Genomic DNA, 13,529 nt, shown 5'->3' on the forward strand with positions numbered 1-13,529 from the left:
TTAAAAAAATTATGCAAGTTTCTTATAAATGCTTTTTTATTTCTTTTTTATATGTAGATGACTACAGGTGGCATTGACTTCATGAACTACAAATATATAAGTTATGTGGTTGAATATCACCGAGAGTTGAAAAGGAAATAGAAGTGGAATTGCTTCAGTAGAAAGCGAAAGTAGCCTAACATCCAACTTTCTTAGCCATCCTTTAAAGCCTCTCCTCTAACCCTCAGATATTCATTATATAACTTTATATAAATTTTGTTCAGATAATATAAAGTTTAAAAAATATATATCGTTACTCAAAAATAAATTCTGAATATTTATTTATTCCCAGTGTTTAAAAACTAAATATGCTTTCATCGTAGTTAATATTTATATTTGACTTAAGCGGCTCTAATGTTTATTATAACAACATTATGGCGACGATCGTAGACATCAAATTAAAGCGAGCAAGCAAAGTATATCGTGAAGGTGTAGGTAGTGGTATTCTCGTTTTATTATTTGTCCTGGATGTTGATTTGATTAATATGCGCTGATATTTGTGGTGAACTAAAAGCTTCATTTATCATTTATATATTTTGATAGAATTATATTTGGGGGCGTGTAGGATACCTTTTTACTTACACGATGCTAACAGTATTTTTAGCATATTAAAAAGGATACGAGCTTGTCCCTTCCAAATGCAGTGTTTATTTTAAAAAATATTATTTCAGGATTTTGTGAAAATATTGCTTTCCAAATGGAAATGTTAATTAAGCTCTATTCATTCCGTCATAACTACGAAAAGGGACTCTTAGCTAATTGTTTGTATTTCACGCGACTATATGAGTAAATTATTTACTAATAATACATTTTAGTCAATTTGCTATGAAAATTATTGTCAAGAATTCGTTGATAAATCTTTAAAAAGTGTAAGAATGGGGAGACTAACATCCTTTAATTCGCCGATTCTCTTGTACCAGTCTTCACGTGATCATGTTTATATTCATAATATTGTTGTTCTTTATATTCGATGACACTAAACTCGGCTTCTATACAATGCGAATAGTTTTACCTTTCTTGCATATGATTTATCTACAGCTCATTTTTTCTCCCTCCTTTAATCTCCTTTTTCTCCCTCCTTTAATCTCCTTTATCTGTTCTGTTAAATTAGATTACAACTTGTTAACAAAATTCTGATTCTTATCTCCGACTTTCTTCCAGGATGTACTTTCTGGTGTAGTTATTATTCAAAGCAAATCAGAAGTTCATCACCAAGGTATAGTGCTTAGCATCGATGGAACTGTTAATTTGCAGCTTAGCCCCAAAAGTGTTGGGCTCTTTGAAGCATTCTACAACTCGGTTAAAGTATATATACATTTTTTTTTTTCTTTTTGATGCCTTATAAATGTTTCCATTGTAAAATTATTTAAAATAAATATTTAGGGCATCACTGTGTGGTTAAGAAACTCGCTTTGCAACCATGTGTTTTCAGGTTCAAACCCACTCCACAGCACTTCAGATAAGAGTTTTCTACTATAGCCTCAAGCTGCCCAATGATTGCTAGTGAAGTTATTTGATGGAAACTATGGAAGCTTGTCATATATATTTATATTATTATTATAATTGAAGGATGATTTCAAATGCTGAACCTTACGAAGGAGATGATAGATGACTGAGATATGAGGCACATTGCTGTACTTGAGAAGACCTGTCCACTACAACAGAGTCTGTTGTGTATAATTATTTATAGATCACATGTATTCTTTTTTATCTTTTATCTGTTTCAGTCATTAGACTGGCCATGCTGGGGCTCCACCTTCAACTTTTATCCAAATCAGTCCTAGTGTTTATTTATTAAGCCTGGTATTTATTCTACTGGTCTATTTTGCTGAACTGCTAAGTTACGGGGATGTGAACACACTAACCCCGGTTGTCATATATATGACAGGCTTATTTTTCTTTCTGTCTACCAAATCCACTCACAAGCCTTTGGTCACTCTGAGGCTATAGTAGAAGACACTTGCCCAAGATACTGTACAGTGGGACTGAACCCAGAACTACATGGTCGAGAAGCAAACTTCTTACCACACAGCCATACTTGCACCTGTATTATAATTCATCTTAAACAATGTTGTTTAATTTTCCTGACATCTCTAAACTAGCTCTTTCTTTTTTCTATATTTTATAGCCAATATGTCTTCTGCAATACTTGATAGACGTAGCTAAACCAGGTAAGATTCCACCAGGAAAAACAAAGCTACCATTTGAAGTTCCTTTAAAGCCTAAAATGCACAGAACATTGTATGAAACTTACCATGGTGTATACGTAAGCATCCAGGTAAGTTACACCACTATTGAAATGCACTGTGAAAGTCCATGTATAATATGTTACCCTGTATAACAAGTATCCCTAATACGATACATAACAAGGTATTATAGGTTGCCCCACTGATGCAAGAGTAGGCAATCTATTATAAGTTCTTAGTACTTCATTTTAAATAAAATACATTGATGTATAATAAAATGAAAGAAAATAATTTTTTTTAAATAATAAGTCCCCAAGCTTGATAACTTAAAATGTCTTCAGTCTATGACAGGAAGTTGTTGAGTAACTCATAATAGAGTTAGGAAAGCAATTAAGACAGCTGAAGGAGTTGTGATATTAGCACTTATGACTGTCAGCAGCCAGAACATCTAGGAATCTGTTGCTAACATCCAACAGGTGATGATAATGAGTTACTGGTGATAGAATGCAGGTTTCCAAGTGAGAAATAATTGTAATTATACTAATGAAAAGATATTTGATTGAACTAATTTCTTTTGCATCATAATATATAAAAAAGTAAATAATAATGAGTTCTTTTGCTTCATTATAATTATTTTTATTTTATTTATAGTATATTATCAAAGCAGAGCTGAAACGGTCATTATTGAATAAAGATATTCAAAAGATCTGTGAATTTATTATTGAATATAAAGTAAGTCAGTTTTTTGCAAAGTATAAGAACAATTTTGAAATTCATTTCATAATCATGTCTTATAAATGGGCATTTTCTTTTAGGAAACAGTTTAAAACTGTAGTAACGCTGTGCGAATGCGTAGTCTCACGCATGCGTGGAATTCAACAAGCAAGCTTTCCCGCTTCATTCTGTCTCTTTCTTGCTGGCCAGCGATTGAGCATGGACGTGTTTAGCTGTCTCTCTCCATCTTTCAGACTTACACTCGACAGCTCGCTTACATCCACATACCAACGTCCCAACAACAATGCTCACACACACAGAAGCTGTAACAACAAACAAGAGCTAAAGATGTATATATTTACCACCTGAATAAATGTTGTTAGTGTTGATAGTCTGGAGTTCAGCGTATCGTTAATTTCTAATATTATATAGGAAAGTCAGGTATACATCTAATGATGTATAACCCACTTTCCTATAAAACTATTATTTAAATCGATTATTACCATATATTCCAGCATAGTATATAGTATAACTGTACCATGTAAGCACTCAAACATCATCCCTATCTTTCCAAATACTGTTGCATTTCACTTGGAACTTTTGATTCTTCAGGGTTGTCTTGGTGTAAATTGTTGGCTGTAAATCTTGGTCTGAAAAATATGGCATGAATGCCAGAAAATATAGTATCCTTATCAGCAAACTTAATTTTACAGCTAACAGTTTATTTTGCTAATTATGTAACGATTACTCATTATAGAAAGGATTAACCTTGGTTTTTATTTTTGAATTTATTGCCTTAGGAATTTAATTATACGTCCTAAGGACAGTCCACTTTCAACAATATATAATGAAAGCTGCATGACCTAAATTGATTTGATCTTATCTAAATCTCAATTTCCTTCGATACGCAGGCACAGGCTTAGCTGTGGTATTAAGAAATAAGTCTGTTATGCAACTATGTTCCAGGTTCGGTCCCACTGCATGGCATCTTGAATTACTGCTTTCTATTTTAGCCTGCTATGTGATTTTCCTCACCAACTGCAAACCTAATTTGTCTTGTAATCATTTTAACTTCATCAATTTCATTATATTGTTGAGAAATTTTAATTCTCTTATAATTTCTATGTCTCGGGCACATCATTTTATAGTATTTTATGCCAGTAATCAATAATGACAAATAAATAATATGGATTTCTTAAAAAGTGTGAAAGAGGTTTACTTCACAGATATGTAATGCACAAATTTTTTATATATTTCAGAATGACGAAGAACGTGCTGTGCCAAAACCTCAACCTGTTACAATTAGCCCAGACACTCTAACTAACATGAAAGGAAATGTATGTAAATTGCTAAATCTCTTGTTTTGTTTTTTCTCCTTGTTCGTTTCTGTTAATATTTCAGTATTAAGTCTGTAATGTTTTATTTCTGTACAGGATAAGAATATACCTGATTTCAAAGTGACTGGTATGATCGATTCCTTAAATTTAAGCATTACCAAACCTTTGACAGGAGAGGTAAGTGGATGTACTATTTTAACATTTGCAATATCAAATCAATGAAGCATTTTGAGAAAGAAGGGAGAATTCATGAATTGGCTAACTTTTATGTAATCAAACATATTTAAATGTGTTTGTCAGCAAATCTTTTGCATTCCCCAAGTGCCAAAATAATAGGCTTTGGCATGGCTCTGTAGTTAAGAAGTTCACTACCCAATCACAATGTATTATTTTTGTTTTTTAATGTTTCCGTAGAGGTCCCTTTTATATTTCTGATTTCTTTAGGTAAACAATTAACAATTGAGGTCCTCTAAATATTTCTTTAAGACCAGCTGAGTCCTTGCTCAATTGTATACATAAAGGTAGTTGAAACTATGTTATATTTGACAAACTGTTGTACAAGATGAATGGATATATTCGGACTTATAATTTTAAACTCTTTTCAGTTGGTTGTGGACTATTGTGAAACAGCTATCAAATCAATTGAAATTCAGCTTGTCCGTGTTGAAACATGTGGCTGTGCTGAAGGTTATGCTAATGAAGGTTGGTTGTGATTTTTGTAACATAACATTTTCATTTGCTACTTAAAAGTTTATTAGCTTATAATGAATTTTTCATTTTTAATCTTCTTTATAGTCATAAAATGATTTTAATCTTTTTGATACCAACCTGCCTGAGACTTATCCTGGTTTCTATAACACAAGCCTCCTGTTTTAAAATGATTTAAATTATAATCTTCCATCAAAATTTTATGTTAATTTATTCCAAACATCAGCTTAGATAATGACAAATTTGTTTTATTAAATTCTTTATTTATTTTTATTTTTTTTGCAATTTTTTTTTTCCGGTTATAAAAACAAGACATACAAAAAACATACAAATACTGTATTTGATTGCACATGAGACATGCTTTGTTTTTCAAGAAAGTATCTCAAAAAATCACCCCACATCCTATGATGTTGGATCTATATTACATACTTTTATGCACAGAATAATTTTTTCTTGAATATGCACTTCTGAAATTGGGTGCGTCTTTTATGTCATCAAATATGACACTATACACAGTGAGAAAAAATTCCTTTAAATTTGTTCAGTTCTTTTATTTCAAATATTTCTTTTGATTATGTTACAGAATTTTCAATGGGATATACATCACTTATCCTTTTTTCTTTTTCTTCTTTTTCTCTCTTTTTCTAATAGCAACTGAAATACAGAATATTCAACTGGCAGAAGGTGATGTTTGCCGGAACCTGTCAATCCCTATTTATATGATCTTCCCACGACTCTTTACCTGTCCCACATTATCAACTAATAATTTCAAAATAGGTGAGACGTTCTCTCCTTTTGTTATTTCAAGAGTTATAATGAGATTAATAATGATATGATTAATTGGAGTTAAATGTAATAGCAAAGGGTGATTACTTAATAAAAACAAACAATGCAGTACTCCCAGTAGAGGTATCCAGACATATGAACCGGTCCAAAGAAAAAAAACAGTTTGTCTTATTAGAAACCTAACTGTGATAAACACTTTAACCCTTTAGCATTTAAATTGGCCATATCTCGCCCAAATATTATACTTACTTGTTTTATGTTCAAGTTAGCTAGATCTGACATATAACACTTACCCTACAATACCATTCTAAAACCACACTATCATATCACTGAAATCTCAAAGCTATGTGATAATGCATGATCAATTCAAAAAAAATATGAATGAATAAGTATTACATTTGAGAGAATAATTTGAATACTAAAGAGTTAAAATATCAGCAGGAGAGGCTGTGTGGTAAGTAGCTTGCTTACCAACCACGTGGTTCTGGGTTCAGTCCCACCGCGTGGCACCTTGTGAGTGGATTTGGTAGACGGAAAGTGAAAGAAGCCTATCGCATATATGTATATGTATATATATGTGCGTGTGTGTTTGTGTGTCTGTGTTTGTCCCTCCAACATCGCTTGACAACCGATGCTGGTGTGTTTATGTCCTCGTCCCCGTAACTTAGCGGTTCGGCAAAAGAGACCGATAGAATAAGTACTAGGCTTACAAAGAATAAGTCCTGGGGTCGATTTGTTCGACTAAAGGCGGTGCTCCAGCACGGCCGCAGTCAAATGACTTGAAACAAGTAAAATAGTAAGAAGAGTTATGTGCCTTACTTAGCGACTTATTGCATTGGTTATTGTAGTATGGTTTGAGTTCATAGCAATGTGATGTCTAGTCCAGTTCCTTGAACCTCACAACCATTGCACTGTCTTACAACACCATGTCTCTTTATATGTTGGAATTTGTGCCAAAAAAATTGAACACATCTTCACATATCTGATGTTATTCGCAATGAATCTGCAGATGAAGCCCATCTTGTCAAACATCTAGAACACAAATACGCTGCTTCATCATCATCATTTAACGTCCGTTTTCCGTACTGGCATGGGTTGGACGATTTAACAGGAGCTGGTAAATCTGGGAGCTGCATTAGGCTCCATTGTCTGCTCTGGCATGGTTTTTATGGCTGGATGACCTTCCTAATAACACCAACCACTTTACAGAGTGTACTGAATGCTTTCTACTTGGCACCAGCGCCAGTGCTTCTTATATGGCTAAAATTTCATACACATACACATAAGCATTTGATCTTACTATAAAATGGCTTTATTATTATTTTTAGTAACCTTTTTAATTCTCCCTGCAATAAATATGTTAACTCTTAACTTAACCCTGTTTTTAATGCAAATGGCTTCTCTGACTTCTTATTTTCAAAACAATTTCCCTTCTGGTGTCAACCAATCTTGTAAAGTTATTTAGTGATTGAGTCAGTACTACATCAGCATGTATAGTGAGGACAGTGCTTTGCTAATGAGGTTATAATTAGGCTGAAACATATAATTTGTCTTTCATGCTTCTAGAGAATTAAAATATATTAGTCCTTGATCTAATGTTGCTTTATCTTTAATCGCATAATTATATCTAGTTAGCTTTTTAATACTCCAAGCATTAAAATCTATCGGAATTTAAAATTCTCAGAGAAATATAGTGTACATACATTTGCACTCAACAACTGAAGTAATGATTTTGGTCAGCTTTGATGAAGTTAAAATGAAATGATTTCTATAGATATTCAATGTTTTTTGTTTTGTTTTTTTAATGGTGTCAATATCTACTTAAATAATTGTTTTATCTTGAATGAGAGATAATTTCTAAATATAAACAAATAAAATATAACTGCTTAATCTTTTGTGCATAATTAATTATAAATATAATTAACAATTTTAATCTTTTTTTTTTTTTGCAGAGTTTGAAATCAATATAGTTGTTGTGTTCCAAGATGACTATATGGTTACAGCAAATTTTCCTCTGAAATTAACTCGATTCTGAAGAGGCACAAAGACTTCTTAATATTATTAATGAAATAAAATTTCTTGATGATACCATTGTAAATACAATAAAATTCTACTTCATAGAATAAATTTTAATATTAATGATATAAATGATGATGGTGATGATAATATGGTGTTTGAATGCCTGAATTTCAGATTATTCAAACAATAAAACAAGTTAAATTCCTGCTGTAAAATACTGTTCTAACAATATTTCTATGAAAATAAATATTGAATAATTTTGTATATTTATTAGAATTATGTTTCATCTTTGTGTAATCATTATAAATCTTTCATATACTGGAAAATACTTTTAAAACAGTGCATAAAAGGCACCTGTGCTGGTGACATGTAAAAGGAAACCTATTAGACTCTTGGAGTGGTTGGCATTAGGAAAGGTATCCAACCATAGAAACCAAGCCAAATCAGACTGGAATCTGGTACAGCTCTCTGGTTTATGAGTTCCAGTCAAATTGTCTAACCTATGCCAGCATGGAAAACAGATGCTAAATCATGGAAATGATGATAAATATAAAGAAAAAAATAATAAAAGGAGGGATAATACCCATAGCTTTTGCAGTTCTTCCCAAACTAATTAGGTGAATGCAGTTGATGCTCAGCATAAACTTTGTTGGTCAATATCTATTTAGAGAAAGCATAGACAAGAAGGAGCTGTGACTGATTATAATTCTTTGTTGAAAGCTTTACTACAAGATTTATGGGTTGAGACAATGGAGATAGTGAAATGCAGATTCATTAGATGGGCTTCGGCAATAAAAGAAACAAATGAGGAGACAGTGCATTAGTTGTTGCAGTGTATTGCTGAATGAAGGTTTCTCTGCTAAATGAAAAGTTTTGTTTTGTTTTTTAATAGCATCTAAGATACTGCATATTTGTGTATGAGTCTAGCAACAACATTACTCCCAGTTAATGTGGGTTAAATAGTAATAATGATAATGAAATTATTGTGTGCACTACAACTCATCAAAGGTGCATATACAGTACATAGAATTATGTACAAAGGTCAGGAAAGGGATTCAGTGTATGAGTCCTGATATACATGTGTGCATGCATATGTACTTCTATTCTACAATTGTGCTTAGGTTGCACATATGGCTGTATTTTTAGATATGTGGTCCTCATCAGAGATTGTAAAACCTGATATTTATATAAACTTTGGAAGGTATGACTTTCTGATATCATTAATGAAAAGATAGATATATGTGAAATGTCTCTTTGAAATGTGTTGTAATTGTGTCTTGCTGCTGAGATTATCCTGTCCCCATTGAATGTTTTTAAGCTCTTTATTTATGGAAGTAGTACATAACCTAGCATGAGCTATCAAGATAATGTGGAATCTGGGAATATGCCTATGTTTAACAAATTATTCAGAAAAGACAGTCAGTGCTATAATCTCCATTGTAAATGGGAAATTAGAGTAAGCAGACTAATTAGTTGTTTACAAATCCAAAGATCAATTCTTAATAAGTGATTTTTATTTTTAACCCTTTAGCATTCAATTTACTCTGCCAAATGTAATGCTTAATTATTCACATTATTTTGAATTAATTATGCATTGTCTTGCAGCTTTGAGAATTCAATCAAATGAGTGTATATTTTTAGAATGACAATGTAGGGTAGGTATGGGAGTCCATATCTGGCTGGTTTGAGCATAAAACATCAAATGCACATACACACACACATACACACGACAAACTTCCACACAGTTTCTGTCTACCAAATTCACTCACAAGGTGTTGGTCAACCCAAGGCTATAGTAGAAGATACTTGCCCAAGGTGATGTACAGTGCAACTGAACCTGAAACCACATGATTATAAAATGAGCTTCTTAACCACACACCAATGCCTGCAACCAATACTTGTTTCAGTCATTTGACTGTGGCCATGCTGGAGCACCGCCTTAAGTCAAGTAAATCGACCCAGGACTTATTCTTTGGATGCCTAGTACTTATCCTATTGGTCTCTTTTGCCGAACCGCTAAGTTACGGAGACATAAACACACCAGCATCGGTTGTCAAGCGATGTTGGGGGGACAAACACAGACATACATATATATACATATACATATATACGACAAGCTTCTTTCAGTTTCCGTCTACCAAATCCACTCATAAGGCTTTGGTCAGCCCTAGGCTATAGTAGAAGACACTTGCCCAAGGTGCCACGCAATGGGAATGAACCTGGAACCATGTGGTTGGTAAGCAAGCTACTTACCACACAGCCACTCCTGCGCCTATATATTCTGTGATAGATATATAGGCCACTCCTGCGCTATATATTCCATGATAGAATTTTTTTAATAAATTACTTGATTGTAACATATCTTAAAACACCATGTGTAAAATTATAATAATTATGTTATTGTTCGTCTTTCAGTACTTCAATATTCACTGAACTAGCAGAGCAGTGATGACTATCATAATTAAATTTCAGATGCAGTTTCAATTCTCTACTGAAATTATTTCATGCAATTTATGCTGTTAAAAACCCTTGCAAAAGATGCAAACTTCACACTTTTCCATTCCTTCCTCACTCTTGAACTGAGATCTTAATTAATCCTTTTCAGAAAAATCAATATTTACTGATCCCTAATTAGAAAGAGAACGAAAAAAAAAAAAAGAAAGAGACATACTTGTATTCCAATTTGTAGTTTAACTACATATAATTTCAGATGTCAATAAAGAAAAAAAAATTAGTTTTGTTTAAATTAAAACAATTTTCTCCACTCTTCATATGTATCATTAGCTCCATTTCCTGTCAACAAAACACTTTTATTCCTGGTTTCTGAAAGCAAAAAAAAAATTTACTTTCTTTCTTTAATTTTTTATATATTTATTTCTTTTTTAACTGTTTTGTTTATCCATAATAATTATGTGCTCTTTGGCAGCAAAAGAATTCCAGTTGCTAAGTAGCAACTAATCTAAGATAAGCCATTTGCTACTAACAAAATGACGCACACTGCAATGAAAATATTTGTAAAACAATATTGTCTACGCGGTTTTTTTTTTTAACAAACCCTTTATTATAAAATTAATTCTTAGAACAATTTCATGATTTTGTTTATGGTTGTGTTATTTTCATAATACTCATTGTTTAACAATCTATTATTGTTCCTTTTTATTCTCTTTATCTCCCCTTCTTTTTCTTTCTTTATTTTTCTCTTTTGCTCCTACTATGTATTCCCCCCCTCTCTCTCTCTCCCGCTCTCTCTCTGTCTTTCTCCTCAATGTCAGATGTTGTTAGCAATGGCTTCTATTGGAAATATGTCAAGAGTGACAACATTAAGAGGGGAATTGATAAGACGTGAAAGAAACGCTGATCTCTTTTTCGTCAGCAATGGGAAGGAGGCACATGTGATGATTCATTCAAATCTGTCACCCAAAAGAAAATCAATAAAATCAGAATAATCGTTTGACTGACAGATGCAAAAGAAAATTCCATAAATTATTAATGATTAACACAGAAATGGCAATTGTTGTTGTGCTTTTAAAGATCTATGATTTTCAGAATTCCTTAACTTTGTCAATAGATTTACACCTAAGTATAATTAAGTTGTTATACTTTTTTGGCAGGCCATAGTATTGATCAGTCATGTTAAAACATTATTTCTTTTCTTTCAACATTCCTCAGAAGCAGATCTTATGTATTTATTTATCTATTTATTTTTCGTGTGCTGAAATTTTTTCTGCTTATTTCCATTTTACCATAGTTCTGTACAATAAGGCCGCAAGCTGGCAGAATTGTTAGAGTGCCATTAAAAAATACTTTGCGGTATTTCTTCCAACTCATTACATTCTGAATTCAAATTCTGCCAAGGTAGACTTTACCTTTTTTTTTTTTTTTTTTTTTTGTTGGTGGTGGATAAAATAATTACTGGCTGAAACTATTTTATTTAACTTATGCTAATTGATATTTTCATATTTAAAAAAAAGGCATGAAAGCCACAACATTCCATTTCCTCCTTTTATATTTATTGTTACAAATGTTGTCGTAATAAAATTAATTTCTAGAACAGGAAAGCAGAAAAGAAATGGTGAAGTATAAAAGAGGTTCACCAGATAATGACAACTGAAAGTGTAATTAACATTACAATAGAACAGGTGTTGTAATAGTTAAACAGATCTCTATTGGTTTTGATCAGGACGAGTTTGTTATTTAATCATCTGGATTAATTGCTTATTGAATTAGTATGTAAGCACCTGAGCATTCATTTTATAGGTGTGTGTACCATTAACATGATCTTCAGGTAGAATCAATGTGATATAGCTTGTGACAAAGCTGTACCTTTGAATTACATTTAAATCTATCCAATGCCTTTATGCTCTTCGGGAAGCATGTGGTTTAGTGGTAAGGGTGTTGGACTCATGATCATAAGATTGTGGTTTCAATTCCTGGACCAGGTGACATGTTGTGTTCTTGAGCACAACACTGCATTTTGTATTGCTCTAGTTTATTCAGCTGGCAAAACTGAATAATTCTGTGACAGACTGGTGTCTCATCCAGGGATGAATATATGTGCCACAGAAACCTGGGAAATGGCACTATGGGTCTACATAACTCAGGTTAAGGATCATTATCCTTTATCCTACCCTATCTTTATTCCCTTTCACACAGCAGCATTGCTAGGAGACAAGTGAGGTGGATGATCCATTCCAGCTTCAGCTGACACTTGTATGAGAGCAGCACTTTTGAACTTGCTGTATACGTCTGTAGAAGCTGCATTCCCAGATATGGGGGTTCATAAACAAACTGATGACTGCTCCAGATGGCACACACTCTAACTACTATGCCACTGCTTCCACACAATTTCCATCAACCCATTTTTCCCTCACAAGGCTTTGATCAATCTAAAGCAAGTATCTTTTACTATTGCCTTAGATTTGAACCCAGCAACTCAGGTTTGCAAATTGAGACTTTTTGTTTTTTAACCATTCAACAATGCTGCATCCACAAAACAGATATACAATTATCATCATCATCACCACCATTGTCATTGTCATTGTTGTCACCATCATCATCATCATCATCATCGTCGTCGTTGCCATCATCATCATCGTCATCATCTTCATTTAACGTCTAATGCCCACGTTCCCTGCTTGGAGGGGTCAGACAGTTTGACAAGATCCAGTGGGTCCAAGGATCGTACGAAGTTCCAGTGTCTGCTTTGGCATGGTTTCTATTGTCCTACTGACCATTCTAATGCTCTCCCTTAAAGGTGAGAAAACATGTAGCTCCTCAACAAGAACCTGTTTACCCCACTACCACCACCACCACCTCCTTCTTTTCTTTCATAGTTCTGTATTCTTGCAAGCTCCATGGCAACTTCACAGGTGCCAGTACCAAGAAAAAAAAAAGTACCCAGTTACTATAATAATAATAATAATAATAATAATAATCCTTTCTCCTGTAGACACAAGGCCTGAAATTTGGAGGAAGGGATTAAGTCAATTACATTGACTCCAGTGCATAACTGGTACTTATTTAATTAATCCCAAAAAGATGAAAAGTAAAGTCAACCCTGGTAGAATTTGAACTCAGAATGTAGCGACAGGCAAACTACCACTAAGCATTTCATCTGGCATGCTAACAATTCTGCCGGTTTGCCGCCTTAATAATAATAATAATAATAATAATAATAATAATAATAATAATAATAATAATAATAATAATAATAATAATAATAATAATAATAATAATAATA

At 33.0% G+C, this 13,529-nt stretch overlaps 1 protein-coding gene across 1 annotated transcript; it reads left to right on the forward strand.

Moving 5' to 3' along the window:
* Window positions 1-362: 362 nt before the first annotated feature.
* LOC106883425 (vacuolar protein sorting-associated protein 26C) lies at window positions 363-8,059 on the forward strand. Its single transcript, XM_014934421.2, has 9 exons — window positions 363-470; window positions 1,201-1,344; window positions 2,168-2,317; window positions 2,877-2,957; window positions 4,199-4,276; window positions 4,373-4,453; window positions 4,882-4,978; window positions 5,636-5,761; window positions 7,723-8,059. Exons 1-9 carry the CDS (start codon window positions 414-416, stop codon window positions 7,803-7,805), a joined length of 897 nt encoding a protein of 298 aa, XP_014789907.1. The 5' UTR covers window positions 363-413; the 3' UTR covers window positions 7,806-8,059.
* Window positions 8,060-13,529: the final 5,470 nt, after the last annotated feature.

The sequence above is a fragment of the Octopus bimaculoides genome, chromosome 20 (genome assembly GCF_001194135.2).
Source record: "Octopus bimaculoides isolate UCB-OBI-ISO-001 chromosome 20, ASM119413v2, whole genome shotgun sequence".
Classification (NCBI taxonomy): Eukaryota; Metazoa; Mollusca; class Cephalopoda; order Octopoda; family Octopodidae; genus Octopus; species Octopus bimaculoides.